The sequence below is a fragment of the Canis lupus genome, chromosome 27 (assembly GCF_048164855.1).
Source record: "Canis lupus baileyi chromosome 27, mCanLup2.hap1, whole genome shotgun sequence".
NCBI lineage: Eukaryota > Metazoa > Chordata > Mammalia > Carnivora > Canidae > Canis > Canis lupus.
In genome coordinates, this window is record NC_132864.1 from 16,288,070 (window position 1) to 16,309,667 (window position 21,598).

Here is a 21,598-nt window from a genome sequence, read left to right on the forward strand (position 1 = left end):
CCCATATGGTTCATAGCAGGTGATCCTAGGACTCACTCGATGGCCACGAAAAGCACATCTAGTCTTTCTTTCTTTCTTTCCTTTTTTTTTTAAGGATTTATTTATTTATTTATGATAGACATAGAGAGAGAGAGAGAGGCAGAGACACAGGCAAAGGAGAAGCAGGCTCCATGCCGGGAGCCCCACGTGGGACTCCAGGATCACGCCCTGGGCCAAAGGCAGGCGCCAAACCGCTGAGCCACCCAGGGATCCCACATCTAGTCTTTCTAAACCCCCTGGACTGTCGTAAGAGATGCCCCCAGGCAGCCTGGGGGCAGTCACTGACAGCCACTTCCCCAGGACCCACATACTCAAGAGACAGGCCACTCTGGGGTCGGCGGCATCTGCAGGATCCAGATACACCTCATGGGGGTGGAGCCGTGCGGGCGTGATGGCAAGGTGGCGGCACAGCCGGTTGACGTACTGCACGAGCGCCACGTCCATCTCCAGGGTCCATTTCCTTGATGCTTTGTGTGCATGTCGGACGTCGATGCAGGCACACCTGGGGCCGGGCAAGAAGGGCGAGGTGGGGCAGTGGCCACGTTCCAGCTCCCGACAGGTGTCTGGAACAGAGCCTCGCTTCATGGCAGGTTTCTTGGTGCTGGACCAAGGTGTTGACAGCCCCTGCGAAGGGAGGAGCTCCCCCACACCGCCCGGAGAAGCCAGCACAGTAGGCCTAAAGGGAGGAGTGGTGCCACCTCCCCAGGCTCTGGCCACATGCATCCATGTGGGCCTCCCTCCTGCATGTGGGCAGAGGGCAGACGGCTCAGGATGGGGCTCTAGAGTCCTTGGGTTGAAATCTAGGCTGCCTGGTGACATGGGCCACCAAGGTGGCTGCTTTCAGAGCCCGGGTTTCCTCCCCTGGGAAATGGAGCTAGGGGCAGCTTGGCCTTGTGTGCTGTCCCCAGAGGTGGCTGAAGGTGCCAGCCACTGGTCTCACTGAAGCCACGACCCTCAGCAGAGGTCTTATGTGAACCTACTTCTAAATACTGAAAAAATCCAGCCCCAGAAAATGTCAGGAGACACATTTACTGAAGCTTTACAAAATGACCATCCTGGGCACAGAATCATGGGAAATCTCTGTGTCCGTGATTTTTGGTGAGTGTGCCCCCCAGAAAAGCAAGCAGGCTGGCTGGCGGGTGGATGGGTGCCTCCCACTCCAGAGCCCATGGCACCTCACTAGGCTACATGCCACACGGGGTGCCCCCTGGTAGGAGGGCCTATCTTGGGGCAGTGGCACAGCTTCTTGAGACAGGTCTCCTGGGTCCTTCCCAAGGAGGGCTGAGAGAGAGACAGCTTCCTCCAGAAGGGGATCTCCCCCTCTGCAGGAGGGTCCCCTCATAACACCCTGTAAGCTGGCTGACTACAAAAGATGCCACTGGCCCTTAGACCAGGTGTGGGGTAGGGAGGAGGTGGCAGGGTGCCAGGACGGGCCCCATGGGGCCCACAAACAAGCCCTCTAGCTATAACAATTGGGAATTCATTTGCAGGACAATCTGTGCCCTTCGCACTTCAAATGCATTTTCTAATCCAAAACGGGATTCTACTACTCAAAAGCCCCCAAAGTCATCTGTCTTACTGGCTTCTAAAATAAATCAGAAAACTGGTCCAGGGTCAGACTCTGAGCCTTCTGTGAAAGTACAACAGGACGGTGGCGAGCAGCAAAGAAGCCCCTGAACTCTGAAAACGGATTTTAAAAGAGATGCTTCCTTTAAAAGTGATGTTCCTTCCCTGATGCCCGAAACGCACTCCTTGCTGTGCACCTGGGGGTGAGCACCTGAGTGAGGGCAGGGAGGTTTCTTCTAGTTCGTAAGTACCACGCCTGCTGCCTGCCCGGAGAAAGGAGAAACCATGTTTGGCCCTGGGGACCTGGTGAGCAGCTGCCAGGCAGGGAGAGTGAGAATGGAGACTCAGAGACAAAGCAGGACTCTGAGGAACAAAGGGTCTTTGGAATGAGAAACTATCCCCCTTAGGGACTGAAGTGTGTCTGCCCATCCCCCCAATGTGTGAAGCCCGAACCCCCAATGTGTGAGGAGATGGGGCCTTTAAAGAGCTAACTGAGGTAAAGGAGGCCCTCCTTTACCAGCAGGAGGCCGTCCTCCTCAGAGGTGGGCAGCAGTGGGGACGTGCTGCACACTGGCAAGGTCATGTGAGCACAGGGAGAAGGTGACTGTCCATAAGCCAACGAGAGGCCTCAGCAGAAACCAACCTCCAGAACTGATGCCTTGACCTCCAGAACTGCGAGAAGATGAACTTGTTGTTTAGAACAGAGTTTGTTTCCAAGTGGGTTCTAAAACCCACTTTGACAGTTACAAAAAGTTAGAAACTCAGTAGGCCTTTAGAGCAGCAGATGGAATGGTATCCAGCAGGGATTTTCTTGGGGATGCCTCTGGTGGCTGAAAACAATTTTTATGCAAGGTATCAATTGGGTAGAGGGACAACTTCTTACCTCTCAAAGTGAAGGTCATAACCACAGGATAAAATTGCCCTCCAGACACTACGGATGTCTTGCTTGGCTCGGTCAATAACAAACTTGTGAAATCCTTCCAAGGTTAGATATTTCTCCTCAGGGACTGATGGAGAAATGTTGAGAGTTAGGAGTTTGGAAGAACCTCCCACAGCAGGGACCTCGCGGAATGCCCTGGTGGCATCTCTGGGGGGGCCCAATCCACCTGTGCCCCACCTCCTGGCCCTCCAGGGTCTGTCACTGGCCTCCACCCACCACCTGAGGCCAACCACAATCCCTGACCTCATGGGGTCAGCAAGCCACAGCCTGACTTCTCCAGCTCTGCTTGGGCTTTTATGAGGCTCAAGTTCTAATGCCCAGGTAAATGCCTCCGGAAGCAAATTTCTAAGCAGATTTCCAGATCTTTACTTTCAATCGCTATCATCTACTCTTTGCCCTGGGAGCATGGTATCTTGGGAGCTATTTTGACCTCCATAAATTCATGGTCAAAGATGGCATCGAGGATGTGCCTAACCCAAAGCCCAAGGGAGCCCAGGCAAGTTGGCAGAAGCCAGGAGGCTGGTCCCAGGGGCCTGCCAGTCCAGGCCCAAGCTGCTCATTCACCTTCTTGTTTTTTGGTGGGTGACTTCTCTGGGTCCTTCTCATCTGGCTTGCTCTTTTCAGGGGACTTTGGCTTCACAGTTGGCTTCTTCTCACTTAAGGCAGTCCTGCTGTAGACCAGAGCATTGCAATCAGAATTCCTGTGTTCACACCTCATCCTGACAGAGGATGCACTGAGCCTCATACATGCATGAGTTCGGACTCCCGCAACTACAGTCCCCGGTTCCCAAAGGGCTTCTGTTCCTACCAAGAAGTTCCCTGAGCAAATCAGGAGGACAAATGGATGCTTTCACTGTGAGACATGCTTTTCATTCCTTCTACAACCTTTAGAGCTGTACTAAGAAGTAGTCACTAGCCAGATATAGCTACTTAAATTAAAAAAAAAAAAAAATACAAACTCAGTTCCTTGATCACACTGGCCACATTTCAAGTGTTCAGTAGCCACATGTGACTACTGGTGACCGCATTCAATAGCAAACAGGGAAACTGCACAGATTTCCATTGTAGAAAATTTTATTGCACTGTACTGATTTATGAGCACAATTTATGTATGATTTATTAATAAAGACACTATTTTTCTGATTCTTCAAACAATTCCTATTGGAGACTCTCGCCAGGTAACATTTTGCTACCAAAGTTTCAATTTTGACTTCTTGAGTTATTTACCTAGGTCTACAGAAAATTCTATTAAATATCTATGCATATCCATACATGAAATATTATAGAGCTATTAAAAAAAAAAAAAGGAGGGTCGCCTGGGTGGCTCAGTCTATTAAGTGTCTGCCTTCAGCTCAGATCATTAACCTGGGGTCCTGGGATTAAGCCCCACATCGGGATCCCTGCTTAGCAAGGAATCTCCTTCTCCCTCTCTCTCTGCCCCTACCCCCTACTCATGCTCTCGCTCAAATAATTCCCCTCTCAAAAAGGAATGAGGAAGTTCTTTTTGTGCATATATGGAATCACCTCCCAGATTAGCAGTAAATGGAAACAGCAAGGTACAGGCCACCATGTGAGGTATGGGGACATCTGGGCACGTGCCCATTTCTTGTGTATACACAGAAGAGTTCTGGAAGGCTAGGGAAGTAACACTGGCAGTCTCATGGAGAGGGACAGGGAGCCTGGAGGATTAAGGGGAAGAGGAATAGCTTTTTGCTGCATATGCTTTTGAATTCTGTACTATTTTAGCCATTTAAAATTAATTTATTCTGGGACACCTGGGTGGCTCAGCAGTTATCTGCCTTTGACTCAGGGTGTGATCCCAGGGTCTGGGATCGAGTCTCACATCGGGCTCCTGCGGAGAGCCTGCTTCTCCCTCTGCCTCTTTCTCTGTCTCTCATGAATAGATAAGTAAAATCTTTTAAAAAAAAATTTATTCTTTTGAGAGAGAGTGAGCTTCTTGGGGGGAGCACAGTAGGGGAGAGGGATAATCTTCAGCAGGCTCTACGACTAGTGTGGAGCCTGACTCCACGCTCGATCTCACCACCCTGAGGTCACAGCCTGAGCCGAAACAGAGTTGGATGCTTACCTGGCTGAGCCACTCCGGTGCCCCTTTAGCCATTTAAAATTTAAGAAAATAATATATATATGTATCAATAAAAGCTTAGGTACTTAAACTGTTAAAAATGTTTGCTATGTGTGGGGTAGTTATATATTTTTTCAATATGCATTTTATAGTTTTTCTATAATAACTATGTATTATTTGTGTGGTTAAAAGAAGTCAGATTTCTTTTTTTAAAACAATTCTGTACATTTTGGATGGTTTATTACTTCAGACTGGTCTGCTTTTGTCTGCCTGTGTGGTCCAGATTTTACTACACTTGTGGATAGAATGAAACATGCTTTTTCAGTTGATGAAGCTGGGGACCAAAATGACAGCTGCAAAGGAGAGCCACGGTGTCCACTCCCCAGAGGCCCAGAGAGCCTGGCAGGAAGCCTTGGAGGAGGAGGCCCTAGGTCCCTGCCCAGCCCATCTTCTGAGTTCCTCAGATGCCCACCTGACACTGTTGAGCACAGCCTTGTCCTTGGCAGGTGGCTTGGTGATGGGCCGCTTAGTGCTCACCACTTTCACGGGGTGCTGCTCTTTCCCGCCTTTGCTGTACTTGCTCTTGTCGAACTTGGGTTTTGGCACGCCATATTTCCTCAGGATCTGCAGAGCACCAAAGGGAGATAGGGGTCTCCTCAGGATCACCTCAAGGCGTGCCCGAGGCCCAGCCTCAGCATGGTGGGGATGGGTGGCTACCTGGGTGAGCTGGTCCTCCAGCACCTTTTTGGGAGGCCGGACATTGGTGAAGAAGAGGTGGAGGAGGTTCCCTGGTGTCTGGGAGTTGATCTGCTCTTTGCTAAGATAAATGTCCGACACTTTGATGGGCTTTGCTGGTGTAAGGCTCAGCATCTGCTCTGAATGGGCACAGCTCTTAAATATCTCTGTGAGCACCTCTCTGGCACCGGGCACCAGCTTCTCACCTGTTACAAAATGGGGAGAGGACAAAACAATTCTGCCATGAACATGCCACATCATGATAAGCCCTGCAGATCTCTGTTTCTCATATACAACTCCCGTTCTGAATGTAGGTAACAGACGTTGAGTGGTGATGACAAGCTACCCACTGAAACCTGGTTTCCCCTTTCTGGGCACACACTGCAGCTGCTGTTGGGTGTGGTCCTGTGATGTGGGACGTGAACCACTCCCAGTCTGCTCTCTTCTGCGCTGACCCCCTCCACTGGCTGCCTAGAAATGACACCCCCCTGGGATGGCAGACCTCGGCACTCCCCCTGGATTCTTCCACGTGCAAGAAACACACTTCCACTGCATTTGAGCCACTGCATTCTTAGGGCTACTTATTATAGCAGTTTAATCTACCTTAACACATTTGTGATGGGCTGTTCCAAAGGAACAGAAGGATACAGAGCCTGAAAGCATTGTTGGTGCAAAGCACAAGTCGTCAAGCAAGTTTCCTATTAGAGAGTATGGTTCAAAAATGGCACAATGAGCAGGGGTGGGAAAAGAAAGTTCTCACATATAAGAAAACTGTCCACGAGCACGAGAGAAAAAAAATTTTTTTGTTCCCAAACAAGTGCTCCAGAGGATGGGCCTCAGGAATCCATCAGAACCCCATCTGATGCTTTTCGTGGCCAAAGACCCAGGTACAGGGGCTAAAATGCCTTGCTCATCACTCCCTTCTCCTTCCTGCCCCGCCCACAGGGCTTCACGGGCCCCAGGCTGAGGAGGGAGTGGACTCAGCAGGACCCTAATTTAAGAGTCTCTAGCAAAATGTGTGTGGCACCAACATGGCCAAATGACCGAGTAGAAGGTCTGACTAGAATTGGACCAGGAACTAGATCTAAATTCAGAGTCAATGTACAAAAAGGTTGGCAGAGCATTAGTTATGGCAGAAAAAGGCCTCAGACCTTATGGCAGTCATCTCCACGTGGGCTGCAGAGAGCTGAGGGGCCAAATGCATAGTAATACGAGGCTGGTGCTAAGACTGGGATGAGGAGACCCAGGTGGCCCCCACAGGTGCAAGATTCCCCAAAAATGCAGTGATCAAGATTCATATTTCAAAATGAATCAGAAAAAGAAATCAAAATTAATATATCAACAGTACTGTGCCAGGCCATATTAGAGCCTGATGTGAAAGGAATAATCAGTAATACCGATTCCATCTTTATTTAAAATTTTACTATTTAAAATAGTAAAGTCTGTTCATTTGTGGGTATTTTGTCTTGATTTTAACTTCTATAAATATTCAGTTAAAGTGTTATTTTATCGGGACAGCTGGGTGGCTCAGTGGTTGAGTGTCTGCCTTTGGCTCAAGGCTCAGTGGTTGAGTGTCTGCCTTTGGCTCAAGGCGTGATCCCAGGGTCCTCGGATCAAGTCCCACATCAGGCTCCCTGCAGGGAACCTGCTTCTCCCTCTGCTTATGTCTCTGCCTTTCTCTGTCTCTCATGAATAAAACCTTTAAAAATAAATAAGTAAAATAAAATACTATTTATCTAGGGATGCCCACTTAAAAATTTTTTTTCATTTAAATTCGATTTTGTTAATATAGATATAGAGTGTATTTGTATTATCAGTTTCAGGGGCAGAATTTGCTGATTCATCAATTTCATTTACAAGACCACTTCTGAGCCCGAGGCAGGCTGTGGCACATGGTTCCTGGCGCTCTCTCAGCAGGCTGGAGCACAGCAGGCTAGAGGCAAGGGTGCCCTCATGGTCCTCAGAGCCCTGCCAGCTTCCATGAGCCAAACAGAGAACATCTGTCCCATCTCCCGAGAGCCACCCAGCATCTTCTCAATTCGGGTGGCTGCCAAAATTCCTTTCTCAGGTAGGATATTAAAAAAGTAGTAGATATTGGGTACAGAGAGAGCAGAGGACTTTGGCTCATTTTTTCCTATAAATTTAAAACTGCCCCCAAAAAAGTCTGTTAATTAAAAAAAAAATTCCATAACCCACCTTTAATTGACTTATCATTGAAATAATCCTCTAACCCTGGGCTCCCCTGAGTATCAAACAGGCTCTGATTTACTACAGACACAGTGAGAATCTCTTCTGTTGACATCTCCATCAATTCATCTTCACCATCCAAACTTGACAAACCAATCAAGTCATTATTGTTAAATAAACTTGCTCGAATTTTCTCAATTTTGGCTCGGGATCTTATCTGTGTGAACAGAGAGAAGGGTCAGGATTGGAGTAATGACCTTGCTTGCCTTCCCACCTTTCCCTGAAATCCTCTCCTGGTCTCAGTGCTGTGAGTGCTGACTCACGCGAGCTGGCCTCACTGGGAATGTCTCTGCTTCACACCAACTGCAGTAACCTGGAGGGGGACATCTCAGCCAGAAATCTCTGTTGCTAAACCCCAATCAGGTCTGCAGCTTTACTTTCATGCCCAAGGAGCTAAAGTCCACACTCAGCTCTGAGAAAGCCCCCAGGAAGAAAGTGCATATATTAAGTGATTCCAGGGAATAAACCAACCACTGGGTTCTTGAGCTCTCCTGTTAGTGCTCTGGAAGAGCAAAGCAATACCCTTTCCCTTCTAGTGCCTTCCTCACCATATCCAATAATGGGAGGACAGCTTTATTCTGAGTCTGACTCCCCTCACACAAGGGTGAAGACACAGGATATAGGATTTCTTTTTCCTTTTTTTTTTTTTTGGATGTAGGATTTCTAAACAAGGAGGCTCAAGAAGCAGATGGGATTCTGAAGTGGAAATGTGACCTGGAAACTCAGAATCACCCAGAACAGAATGGCAAGTCTGTTCTCACAGGATCAGCTAAGATCCCTCCCGCTGATAACAATGTTTAAAACCACCTAAGGCCACTCAGATATATACCGGTGGGCCTGAGCTGGAATGCACTTGATAAAGACCATCCACTGGGAAAGGTCAGGCCCTTGAACCCCTCTGTCTCCCTCCCATACTCAGCAACAAACCACATTTACTTCATGACATCAGGCTTGAATTCACTCTTCAGAATGTGACCTCAGACACAGATAATCAACATAATAAATCATGGCGGCTTCCAAGAGCTGCCTCAGGGAGCCCTAATATCACCTATCGCTTAATCCCTTGGAAATAATACTGGGATGTTTAACAAGGCGGGGGGGGGGGGAATTCAAGCTGCTCATGATTTTAGTGGTTGCCAAGGCATGAGCACTGTTACCTCCACGACTGCGAAGCCTTTGATGGGGCGTGCTGCGAGGGCCTGGTTGTCCAGGGATGTGACTGTGTACATGGAGCCCATGTCTGACACAGAGGCTGTCTCCGCATTGTCCAGTGGCTCCCCCAGGCTCCCCAGGCTCCCCAGGCTGCCAGTGCTGCATAGGGAGATGTCTAGACTCTCCTGGCTGGATACCACGTGGGGCTCCAATAAGCCAGGAGGGATGGGTGGCTCGAGGCCCGAGGGCAGCGGATCCACAGAGAGGTCACTGACTGTCTGAGAAATACCCTGGGAGCTGCAGATGGAGGCCTGGCTGGTGGAAGCAGATGCGCTGATGCTCATGGCAGGGGTCAGGCTGCTGGATGTGCTGACCTCCAAACTGTCCGTGCTGGGGAAGCCAAGGGTCTTCTCTGGTTCAGCTTTTCCATCACCACCCTCAGCCTTATCCTTTGGCTTCTTGGGGTCTTCATCCTGCAGGGGGATGTAGATCTCATCTTTAAAGACCCCACCGTGGGCATTGCAGGCCTTACGGATAGCACCCCTGACGACACCCTCGTCCAGGTGGGTGGGGATTCCAGAGATCACCAGCAAGCGGCTGTGTGCGGTGGGGCCTACCAGCGCCTGGCAGGCGTCAGCGATGGCATCGCTTGTCACACCCAGCCCCTGTGGGTCCTTCCTGGTGAGGTGTCGGAGAATGATGAGCAGGGTGAGGGCTCGATGAAACCACAGCATGTCTTCTGGCTTGCTGCCCCCAATGCTGAGCATGGCAGAGTCTGACTCCACCGAGCGGGACGACTGGCGTTTCCCAGAGGATGAGGCCTTTTCCCGCTTCATCTTGACTTTCTTCCTCTTAGACAGGAGGCTGGGGCTCTGTGGTGTCTGTCCCGGGGAAGAGGATGAGGAGGACGAGGAGTCACTGAGATTTGGAGTGGTTGTTGAGGTCACCCCGCTGGCTGTGACGCTCATGTTGGTGGGCAGGGTCACTTCGGCCACTGCCAGGCAACCTTCCATGAGTGCGTGAAAGTATGTAGAGAACCTGCCTTGGTCGGTGGTCACTGCTGACCCTGAGCCTCCACATGTGCTGCCCGAGACCCAGCTCTGGGTCTCCTCATCGTATAGCTTATGGAGCTCCGACTGCAAAGCCATCAGCATGGCCAGACAGGGGTTCAGCTGAAGGGCAATGGAGGAGGACAGGCCAGCAGGGTGCTTCCTCTGCTCCAGGGCATGCACTGTGCGCAGCAGCTCTGCCAGGAGATGGAAAACAAGCTCCTTCACGCAGGCCGCCATGTCTGTTGTCCACAGGAAGTTTCCTGAGGCAAATATAAAACAATAGCAGCAGCTGTCACTTGTATGGCACTTGTTCCTTACTGAGGACTGTTCCTGGCACTGTGTTATCAATCCCTATCTCACAGATGAAAAAACAGAGGCTCAAAGAGCTGAAACCTGGTTGATGGCCCCCAGAGTCTATGGTCTTAACCCCTATGCCACATGATTGCACAGAGCTGGGTTCTATGGCTCACACCAAAAAATATTTCTTTCTTTCTCATAAGGTTTATCAAATGAGTTGGTGACAAGTCACAAGAATAGTACTTCCCAAATCATGAGATGCTTACTATTGGGGACACACAATCCAATTTTATCAGACAACCCAGAACAACAAACTGACGAGATATTCCTTTTATTTTTGTTTAAGATTTTATTTATTTATTTGAGAAAGAGAGAGAGAGAGAGAGAGAGAGAGAGAGAGAGAACGAGCAGGGAGGGAAGAAGCAGAACCCCTGCTAAGCAGGGAGCCCAACGTGTGGCTCAATCCCAGGACCCTGGGATCATGACCTGAGCCAAAGGCAGACACTTAACCAACTAAGTCACCCAGGCACCCGAAGGTATTCCTTCCTTACTCCCCTTCCAGTCCTGATTTTGTCCACAAGAAAGTCTTACTGCAGGAAGTGTATCTTTCATAGAGAATGCGCCACAGACCCAGAGCCTCTGACAGGCAACAATGGTCAAATTTCCTAATGGAAACTATTTTATAGTAAACCTTCTAATTATGGCAAGGGATACTAATTTTTCATTTAAAGTGGCAACATAAAGTTTCCTTTAAAATTAAAGTTTAAAAAAAGGAGAAAAGAGCTGATTGCCAAAAAACCAAAACAATAAATACCAACAGGCACAATTCGTAGGCATGGCAATCACATAAAGATTGTAATGAGGAGGACTGAAGTTCAGGAAACAGGGTCTAGCACAAGAAGATGGGTCACAGGTTTGTTCCAAGATCCCCTTCGTGTCAGATGTGCATCTTAAATTCACATTAAGCTGCCTGATCTCCTAGGGGTGATGCTGCTTTGTAACTTAACTGAAAATAAACTCATGCTGGTCATGCCACGTGGGGTCCCAGGAAACCATTCACAGAGAACAAGCAAGTGCCTACGGGCCTCAGGGGCACCCCTTCAGATGCTCATGTGACCTCCTCGCCATCGTCCTTCCTCTGCTTTTTGCCACCTCTGTAAGAGGACAGCCTTAGAGAGAATTATCCTCCACCCAGATTGCAAATGGCAGCCGTGAGTGGAGACTGCCCACAGACCTCTCCTTCTCATGGTGGTTTCCTGCTCACCTTCCTTGATCCTATGCCCCAAAGTATTTTAAGGAATTTGAAGGGTGCCTGGGTGGCTCAGTTGGTTAAGCATCTGCCTTCGGCTCATGTCATAAGATCCCGGGGTCCTGGGACTGAGCCCCGCATCAGGCTCCCTGCTTCTCCCTCTCGCTCTGCCACTCCCCCTGCTTGTGCTGTCTCCCTCTCTGTCAAATAAATAAAATCTTACCAAAAAAAAAAAATTTAGTTGCCAACATTGAAAAACTGGGAAATTCACATCAATATCTACATTACTGGCTTTTCTTGAAATAAAATATAATAATAGCTGGCAGGATCGGGGTCACCTTCTCATGTAGCAATGAGTGACAGGGCTCAGAGACTGGCAGAGCATGAGGTGCTCTGGCCCACTCTCATGTCCCCCACTGACATCATCTGTCTGACCCCTGAGGGCATGCAAGAGGACTTTTTCCCTCCTACATCATAAATAATTTCAAAAGTATAGGGAAGTTGAGCTACTTATACAGTAAACACCTGTGCATACACCACCAGGTTCTCCCAGTAACACTCTGCAGTATTTGCTCTTATGTAGCTACCTATCTACCCCTCTATTCACCCAGAAACTCATCTGGTAGTTATTTCAAAATAAGTTGCAGACGTTAGTCTGTTTTATCCCTGAACACTTAGGCAGATATATCACTAATGAAGTTCAATATTTATGTAGAATTTGAGGTGAATTTACATATGGAAAAATACACAACTCTGAAGTTTACCTTTCTATTGAATTTTACCAAAATGCAACCCCTTTTAACCTTTCAGGAACTATGAAGTTATAATGTTTGATCCTGCAACATTATTTACTCCTACACCACCTTTCATCTCCAAAGTTATGAAAATGGCACATATTCATGTTTTAAAGTATGATAAAAATAATCTAATTTTCATGATTAGTTGCCACCCCTCAAAATAATAATACCCTGCACTGTCATGTATGTAGAAGGTGAGATTGCAGGGACGTCTGTCGGGACACAGTCAGCTAAGTGTCTGACTCTCAGGGTTGTGAGATCAAGCCCTATGTTGGGCTCTGTGCAGAATCTGCTTGAGACACTCATCCCTTCCCCCTCCTATGTGCTCTCTCTCTCTCTCAAAATAAATAAATAAATCTTCAAAAAACCAAGAAGGCTAGGCTCTATATGACTGTCAACTCCATAAGCCCTTTTCAAATGACACCCACCTAACAAGAGACCACCAGTGACAAGCCCCTTCCTCAGGCACTGAGCTAGCTCTCCCAGCCCAGTGTGGGAGGAAGGTAAGCCTTACCCAGCAGCTCTACAACTTGCAGGAGGACAGATGTGGGGATGGTGTCGGGCTCATCTTCGGATCTCCCTTCACCATCCTCTGACCTCCAGGACAGCAGCTGTTCCGTGAAGGCCATAGCCAGAGGGAACTCCAGGGGCAGAGAATGCAACACTAGCACAGCTCCAGGAGGTGGAGACACCCCTAGAAGAGAGGCCAAGGAAGAAGTCTCGTAATTGGCAGCACCTGATCAAAATAAGCCTAAGAAAGGGACCCACCAGGTGTGTGTGGAAGAACAGAGCTGGAAGGAAAGCCAACTTGCTCATCTGCTGGAGGCGAAAGGAAACATAACCCCCACATAGAGTCCGCTGCAGGTGCCGGAGAAGTCAGAGGCCATCCCTCCAAAGTCCATTTATCAGTGGAATGAGGGGACAACGGGCAGAGACGAGAATAGGGAGGATAAATACTCACTAGCTGCTTAGATACTGGCCAGCCTAATAAGTCAGCATGGAAATACTAAGTCAGACCTTAAAGATGCTTCATTAGAATATTCCTGGCTTGGTAAAGGAATAATCAGCTGTTTATTAATCACCTGGATTGCAGCTGGGGTGTGGCTGCAATCCCATGAGACCAATAAACTTGTATCAGGTTACAGAGTAGACTAGCGCTACCAGACTCCTCAGCTTGGATTCTTCCTCATTACCTTGTGTCACTGCACGGCCTAAATCTGGCCAGAGATGCTACAGTGAGAGGGAAAAGACCCCAAGGCTTGACATCCACCCTCCACCACATCCTGCACCACACCCCAAGGCCCACTGCAAGCTCTGATCAGACATAAGTTAGGCCATTAGGGGTCTGGGGATCTTGGGACAAGTCAGGAGGAACCATGTTGGACTGGCCTGCATTTTGGGGTGAACGTTTATCTTGTGATAACTGGGGAGTGAGAAGATAAAGATCTTCTGCTTATTTAATTATAAAGTTTAAAGAACAGCTAGTAAAGGCAAAGCACTATAAATCAGCCCTAATGAAAAGATATCATCAAAGTGGTTTTTTGTGTTTTTCCCCAGAGGTCAAATAAATTTATATTTGTCTCTAATGAACATGGATCCATCCTTTCTCGTCAAACACGACAAGGAAGCGCAGTGGAAGTCTGACCAGGTTTTCCTTGCCTCCTTGTGTTCTCTCAGAAACAGTCAGCTGGCACCAGGGCGTGGGGCACACAAGCAGGGGTCAGCAGAGGGGGAGCCCCCACATAAACATGCGCAGGCTTAGCAAAGAATGCCAGGAAGACAAGACCAACTGGGCCTGCTCCCCTGGCCACCAGGATGTTTACCTGCACCCCAGGGAGCCACCCACACCTGAGAGAATTAAGTTTTAATGAACGCTGGAGGAAGGCCACTGGAATTAGGGCAGCTACATGACCACTCTGTTCAGGTCATTCCACAGAGCGCACGCTTGTGAAAGGAAAGGAAAGGAAAGGAAAGAAAAGGAAATCCCCACTGAAGTCTAAGCAGCATCTGCCAGGCCTGCCCCAGGCAAGAAAATCATATTTCATCTCCTGCCCCTAAAGTACACTGTCCTGAGCACCTCTTGTTCTTTACTGGCCAGAAACTGGAACACAGCAAGGTACAAAGTCCTTTCTATTGTCAAAAAGAAGGAAAGCAAAAAATGACTTCATGCTGTTCTTATCAAGCACTAACTCAGAGACATACCTAGTTTGATGTGGACCTTGTCTGTGGAGAGGATCACAGAGGGGTACTGGTTGGCGGTAGGCGGCGGTGTAAGGCCAGTGTTGGCTGGAGACGCATCCCGTGGATAACAGACAGCCTCGATCAGGTTTAGCTGACCATTTCGCTTGACTTTGTGGCCCAGCCCGTACACGAGCACCCGCGCCCACGGCGCCTTGTACAGGGAGGAGCTGTGGAGGCGAAAGGGAGGGTCAGCAGAGCCCGGCCGCATATGCCAGGGATGAAATGGAGGGTAAGAACTGGGCATTTGGAGGTCATTTCCACCACACCTTAGAGGGTCGTTCTGTATAAGGGTGAATTTCCCAAACGCGGAAATATGAGAAGAACTATAGACTATTTCAAATTAAGTACATGTGAAAGAGTAAAAACAATTTGAGTTTTTCTCCTGTCAGTTTCACCAGACTCCAGTTTTCTTTTTTCTCCCACCAGCTCTCCTGGAGAATGGGCAACTTACTCTTTACGGAATCCAGACTGACTTTCTTTGCAAGACACGACAACAAAAGCCGCCCCAGGGAAATTAACATCCATGTTGACTTTGGACTCCGAAATTGGGAACTCTTCAGAGGGGAACTGCTCAGGTGCTGTCTGCAAAGAGAGTTAACAAGGAAAGCCATGGGCTACACACAAGAGAGCGTATCATCCTCCCCAACTCCCAGGCAAAGGATGGAGCCAATGCATATGCAGTCACAGGCTCAGTGGGACAAGAAAGCCCTCGGGGAGAAAGGCCACTATGGATGGGACAAGGGAGAAAGCCTTGAGGAAAAGGAGACTGGTTTGGGGAGGGGGCAGGTTTGGGGAAGAGAGAGTGTCATTTTTAGTAAGCCAATAAGACTTCTGATTAAGAATTATAACCCCAATTCAGGGAACTTAGAGCTTTAGACTTCTACCTGGAGGAAGGAGCAGATCTGTTTCGTCAGCTCCAACAGGCTCTCCTCACCCTGATGCAGAGTCCGGGTGATGGCCACATTGAGCCACTCTCTTACTGTCTGGGAGCTGCCCTGGTAGAAGAGGTCTGTGGCTGAGCAGTTCTGGGAGTGGACGCAATGGTGCAGAGACTGTGCCAAGAGGATGGAGCTGGAGCTGATGGTGCCATCTGGGGTCAGGGAAGAAAATCTAAGTTCACCAGAACAGAAGCCAATGGCGGGTAGAGCCTGGGTAACAATGAGCAGCCTGCCCAGTTAACCAAGACAGGGTAGCTCAGACACAATGTCTCGGATAAGACATTACCAATCAGATCCTATGGACTGTCAGGTTAGAAGAAGGGGTTCACATCAGTGGTCTAAAGTTTTCCTTTCTTTTAAGCAACAAAACTGTTTCCTAAAATCAAATCTGAAGTGGAGGAGCAAGTTTGTTTGTTTGTTTGTTTCTTTCTTTCTTTCTTTTTCTTTTCTTTTTTTGTAAGTAAGTTTCTTAAACAGAAGTGGAGCTGCTTAGATGCAGGGGTTCCCATAGCCTGACTTCATGTGTCCTGGCCCACCCCGAGGCTCCCCCAAGGAACTGCTGGGGAGTCTGTAAAGCAAGTGTTAGGTCATTACAACAAAGTTTCTTCCACACACACTTTAAAGCTTTCCAGATGTTTTAGAGCCTCTGTGTTCTTGGGGTGGGTCTGGGGACCCCAGCACACACACACACTGGCTGGGAGCCCACAGCTGGGAGATGCCTGCTAGGCCTATCTTCGTTTCTGGGAGGCCAAAATGAGCAGGCAAAGGCTGAGGTGCTGGGGGAAGACAGAGGGTCCTGGACTGGGCTAAGTAGCTTCACCATTTAGCATTTGCCAGGGAGCAAACACACAGCATCGGGCCTTGCCAAGGGCTCCAAGCTTAGCAGATACACACAACCTGGCCCATTGAAACAGCTCCACCGGAAGTCACAATGAACCAGTAAAGTCTGCTGTGGAGGAGCTTGTTAAAAAGAACATTTTCCTTTCTTAACAATGCCTGTGAGAATGTCTGTGAGAATTGTACAGTGACAGGACTTCCTAAGTGATGCTTAATTTTCCTTGATCCACAATTTGGTCAGGAAGCTCAATGAGTGCTTAACAAGTCAAGGACTAAACAGGTCATATAGTTTACTTCCATTTTTCAAAGTGAGCAAGCAGAGCCCAAATCATTGAGACTTTTCAGAGCTGTTTATCTGTACTAATCTGGAGGCCCTGCATCACATGGAGAGTGGAGAGCAGGTCCATCACCCTCCCACTCTCCTGCCTAGGGCCAGCTCACTTTCAGGATTATCCCACCCTGAGCTGGTATCACCAGGTATGGCTGGAAGCTAAGGCTCACCTGGGAGGGGAGGAGCCAGGAGCTGATTGGAGAGCAGCTGCAGGTGCTCCAGGGTGATATCCCGGATGGCAGGGATGTGAAAGAGGCGGGTGAACAAGTGTGGCAGCTTCGGGGCAAAGATGTTGAGCAGGGCCATACGGCAGTACAGCCTGGCCAGCGCCGCCTCGCACCGAAGCAGCTCTCTACGAGGAAAGTGGGAGAAGCACTGAGTGCCGGGGCTGGGTTGCAAGGCCACTCTTCCAGTCTTGGCTTCTGTACACCAAGCTAGTCATTTGTGTCTTAAATAGTCATATTTAAGCATGTTTGGATTTTCTCTACTCAAAAATCACTGTGGAAAAAAGGAATGAAAATAGAGGTCCACACAAAAACTTCTACATGTATGTTTACATGAGCACTACTTAGAGTAGCCAAAAAAGGGAAACAACCCAAATGTCCATCAAGTGAAGAACAGTAAATCCACACAGTGGATAAAGCACTGACACCTGCTACGATGTGGATCAACCTTGACGACACCATGCCAAGAGAAAAAGGCCAGACGCAAAGCACCACACAGTACGTTATTACATTTCACAGACTCCAGAATCAAGCAAATCCATAGAAATGGAAGAAAGTTGAGCTGGAAGAGAGAATGGGCATGGAGTTTCTCCTTTGGGTTATGAAAAGGTTTTAAAAGTGATTGTGGTGAGTACTGCACACTTCTGTAAACATACTAAACACCACTGACTTGCAGACTTTAAATGGGTTCACAGTATGTGAACTATAGCTCACTGCAGCTGTTATAAAAAATGCTCTGTGAACACTCTTTATATGATGATTTCTGAAGTCACTGGCTTGCCTTGAATAACAGCTCATTAGTGGCTAAGCAAGTCTCATTTAGAATCACATGTCTTGGCAAATAATCTAATACTAAGCATAGGGGAGGCTCCCTGTATTTCTTTAAGCTAATCACCATTATCAAAAATTCTCCTGATATTAACCACCTAACTAAAAAATCAAGTTAGAAGCAGCCCTATTGTCTCTAAAAAGTCTAGGTTTAAAAGCCACTTGGAGCCATAAGGGCTCATTCTGTATCACCTACTGATTTGAATTAAATTTACCGCTGGTCTATCATAACTCACATTTGGGCATAACGGCAATTAAAGAAGCCACATAAGATTTGATGAGTTTCTACAGCTAAGAAAACTAACACAGCTAAGATGCTGCATTTAGGTGGTTTATTTCTCATCTCCACTGGTCTCTAATATTCTTTTGCCAGACTTTAAAACAAACCACCTCTACCTTCCTCCTTCTGCGGAAGTCCATTTGTTGGTGGCACTAGCACAGCTCAGAACAGGCGAGGCAGTAAAACAGAGGAGGTCTGAATATGCAAGCTGAAAGCCGTTACTCCCCACAGCTTTCCCTTCAGATTTCAGAGGCTGCAGTTGGCAGGGAGATTATTTTGGCTCTGCCCAGCAGCTCCTGCAGACTGCTAATGTCTCTGAAGTCACAGCTGAGCCCTCTTCTGCTTTTTCTAAGCCATGTGAGTGCCTTAGAGCATACCTCTGATGAACATCCCAGAAATTCAGTCACTTTATTAATCAATGAAACCCATGTGGCGGGATCCCTGGGTGGCACAGCGGTTTAGCGCCTGCCTTTGGCCCAGGGCGCGATCCTGGAGACCCGGGATCAAATCCCACGTCGGGCTCCCGGTGCATGGAGCCTGCTTCTCCCTCTGCCTATGTCTCTCTCTCTCTCTCTCTCTCTGTGACTATCATAAATAAATAAAAATTAAAAAAAAAAAGAAACCCATGTGGCATATTTGCTAGTTCTCTTGATACTGAAATCACCACAATACTGAGAATAAATGTCCTACACCTGTAGCCTGACTGTAACCTTACAAAGCACTTTCTTGCCTTCTCGTTCAGTTGCTAGTCAAAGGCCATTAAGTTACATCTATCAGAAACATTTGCCAAAAATACAACTGACTTATGAAATAAAGCTTTAAAAGCTTTTAAGACTATCATATTGATATTTAAGTATATATGTTTTGGGATCCTTTTCAACAGATATTTTGAGTTTTCAGTGTGAGCCAGGGTCCAGATTAGACACTGGGAGCCCTAGCAAAGAGACAAAGCCTCTGCTTTTCAGAGCCTCACAGCCGAGGAGGAGGAAACACAACACAATAAGTTAAACCAAACTAACAGGCAAAAACATCAGGTCCTGGAAAGGAAGTAAGATGCAGTGCTTTGACAACATGTGACTTCATGTTTACTTTAGATAGTGAGGCAAAGCCTCTTTGGAAAGGCGACATACTGAGATCCGAATGACAAGAAAGAGACGGCCACGCAAAGTTCTAGGCAAAGCACCCCAGACTGAGGGAAGAGCACATGTAGAGACACTGTGGAGGACACAAGTGTGTCTGAGACACCCCAAAAGGCTAGCACTGCTGACAGAGTACATGGAACAGCAGAGACTTTGGGGCCCTTGTATGGGTTTTGTGAGCCAGGTTAATGGTTTGGATTCTACTCCAGGGGAAATGGAAAGCCATAGAAGGTTTGAATTAGCAGAGAGAGACAACTTACTGAGGGCAAGCCCATGTTTCCTTGGTGACCTCCACCCAGTGCTAGGCACAGTGCATGCATTCAGAAAGAAAACACCTGGCTAGCTTAACGGACAAATGAGCTGGCTGCTCATGTGGGGCCTGGACATCCTCTTAGTTCTCTCTACTGGGCTGGCTTTGCTCTTGATAACCTTTCCACATTCTTCCAATCTCCAGCTACTCCTCAATACCATCCCCTCCCTGCCCCTGCTGCCGGCTCACAGCTGAGTGCCTGTGGCATAGTCCAGGTTAACACCAGATCCTACAACATTTCTTCCCAACTCCTGCAATTTTGCTGTCACAAGCTTCCTTCTCTCTTTCTCTTAGCTTTGAAGGAAAAGCTTATTTATGATGAAAGGTTCTTGTGGTAAAATATGATAAGTGAATTTCTGTGATCCAGTAGAAAAAAGGGCTTAATTCTACCTGTGTATTTGAAGGTTGGTATTGTCGAGTGTGACCAGCCCATTGGTGGCCGTTCTTCGGTAGCCTGCTGGGGGCCTTTCCAGCATATCAATGGGATACCAGTATCGGACCAGTACACCTTCACTTCGGAGGTATGTTTCTACCTGCACCAATTCGTTTACCTACAACAGTTAAAGGAAAGGCCTGTTTGATTTTTTTGAGCACTGACTTTTCCCCCTCAAGTTTTAAAATACATATATAGATTACAGTAATAAGTATTAGTTTCATGTCACTGAGTCTCTAAAAGGTCAAAGACATCTGGTTAGTATTAACAGCGTGTTTAGTTTTTTCATACTGGTTTTCAAATTTCAACTGGTATATAATCACGAATTACAAATTTAAACACAGGGATCCCTGGGTGGCTCAGCTGGTTAAGTGTCTGCCTCCAGTTTTGGCTCAGGTCATGATCTCAGGGCTGTGGGATTGAGCCTTCATTGGCTCCGCGGTGGGTATGGAGCCTGCTTAAGATTCTCTTTCCCTCTGGCCCTCCCCCCCGACTCTAATAAAAAAAAGAAATTTAAAGACAACAGTGTTATATTTCAATAATTTGGTGCATATTATTTTATGTTGGTTTTATGTTGATAATTCTGTAAAAGCATGGGGCACCTGGGTGGCTCAGTGGCTGGGCATCCAACTCATGATTTGGGCTTGGATCATGATCTCAGAGTCGTGGGATTGAGCTCCGTGTGGAGTTCTGTGCTTAGTGGGGAGTCTGCTTTTCTCTCTTGCTCTTCCTCCTTCCCTCCTAGGTGCCCCCCCCCCCACTCATGCTCTCTTCTCAAATAAATAAATCTTTTAAAAAATAATAATTTTGGAAAAGCAGAGAATCTGATAGCTCTATTTCATTGCACGAAAATAAAAAGTAAACTCATGCATATAAGCTTTGGATTCAAATACGAATGTAGGTTTTGTTTAGGGATTATTATTAAAACAAAAAAGACTCTACTTGAGAAATAACAGAATTATTATTTTAACAAAATTTTTATTTTTCTAATTTATACTTGCACATATTTCCAACTGCTGAAAAACACAGTCGGTTATATATTTTCTGACAACTAGAATCAGAAGGTTGTATCAGAAGGCAGTGGGAGATTAATAGTATTACTGATGGAATTTCCTACTTGGACCTTTACCTTAGTAAACCACCAGTCAATAGCCTCTCTAAATATTTAATAATTCTGGGGGCGCCTGGGTGGCTCAGTTGGTTGAGTGCTGACTCTTGGTTCTGGCTCAGGTTCATGATCTCAGGGTCATTAATTGAGCTCCATGTCGTGCTCTGTGCTCAGCAAATAGTCTGCTTGAGATTCTCTCCCTCTCCCTCTTCTTCTTCCTGCTGCTCATGTGTGCTCTCTCTCAAATAAATACATCTTTAAAAAATTTAATGATAATGATTTGTAATTAAGTTCGGGTAAAATAGAGTCAGTAATAATGTAAACTTCCCATTTCAAAACATTAATGGTACCTAACATTACCTATTTCTGTATCTCTATCTAGATTCTTTCTTTTCCTTTTTTTTTTTATTTGTAAAGATTTTATTTATTTATTCATGAGATACACCCACACAGAGATAGAGACACAGGCAGAGGGAGAAGCAGGCTCCCTGTGGGGAGCCCAATGTGGGACCTGATCCCAGGACCCCAGTATCACAACCTGAGCCAAAGACAGATGCTTAACCACTGAGCCAGCCAGGAGTCCCTCTATCTAGATTCTAGCTTATCTACGTGGTGATAGATCCTTTTTCATCAGAGACTCTTAGGCTTGAACTATGTGTTATCAGTTTTTCTTGCATGGGAAACATCTCAAATGCCAGCATGTGCATGCGATCTTTCGATCGCAGTCATCACTTTCACACAGGACACTGTTTTCAAAAGAAAGCTTTGGCTT

General features: G+C 47.3%; 1 protein-coding gene across 7 annotated transcripts in view; it reads right to left on the reverse strand.

Annotated features, from left to right (window-relative positions):
• Nucleotides 1-21,598, reverse strand: part of HECTD4 (HECT domain E3 ubiquitin protein ligase 4) — a 188,927-nt gene that overhangs the window by 12,055 nt on the left and 155,274 nt on the right. For 6 of the 7 annotated variants that reach the window (XM_072802573.1, XM_072802574.1, XM_072802571.1 and 3 more), the window contains 13 exons: nucleotides 19,676-19,836; nucleotides 16,675-16,856; nucleotides 15,283-15,488; nucleotides 14,850-14,980; nucleotides 14,360-14,565; nucleotides 12,672-12,851; nucleotides 8,768-10,074; nucleotides 7,560-7,767; nucleotides 5,346-5,569; nucleotides 5,101-5,252; nucleotides 3,110-3,216; nucleotides 2,489-2,612; nucleotides 351-541 (listed from right to left, as the gene is read on the reverse strand). In XM_072802573.1, coding sequence (XP_072658674.1) covers nucleotides 351-541; nucleotides 2,489-2,612; nucleotides 3,110-3,216; nucleotides 5,101-5,252; nucleotides 5,346-5,569; nucleotides 7,560-7,767; nucleotides 8,768-10,074; nucleotides 12,672-12,851; nucleotides 14,360-14,565; nucleotides 14,850-14,980; nucleotides 15,283-15,488; nucleotides 16,675-16,856; nucleotides 19,676-19,836 — 3,379 coding nt within the window. The remainder of the gene's footprint in view (nucleotides 1-350; nucleotides 542-2,488; nucleotides 2,613-3,109; nucleotides 3,217-5,100; nucleotides 5,253-5,345; nucleotides 5,570-7,559; nucleotides 7,768-8,767; nucleotides 10,075-12,671; nucleotides 12,852-14,359; nucleotides 14,566-14,849; nucleotides 14,981-15,282; nucleotides 15,489-16,674; nucleotides 16,857-19,675; nucleotides 19,837-21,598) is intronic. The other variant, XM_072802572.1, reaches the window with a different exon arrangement.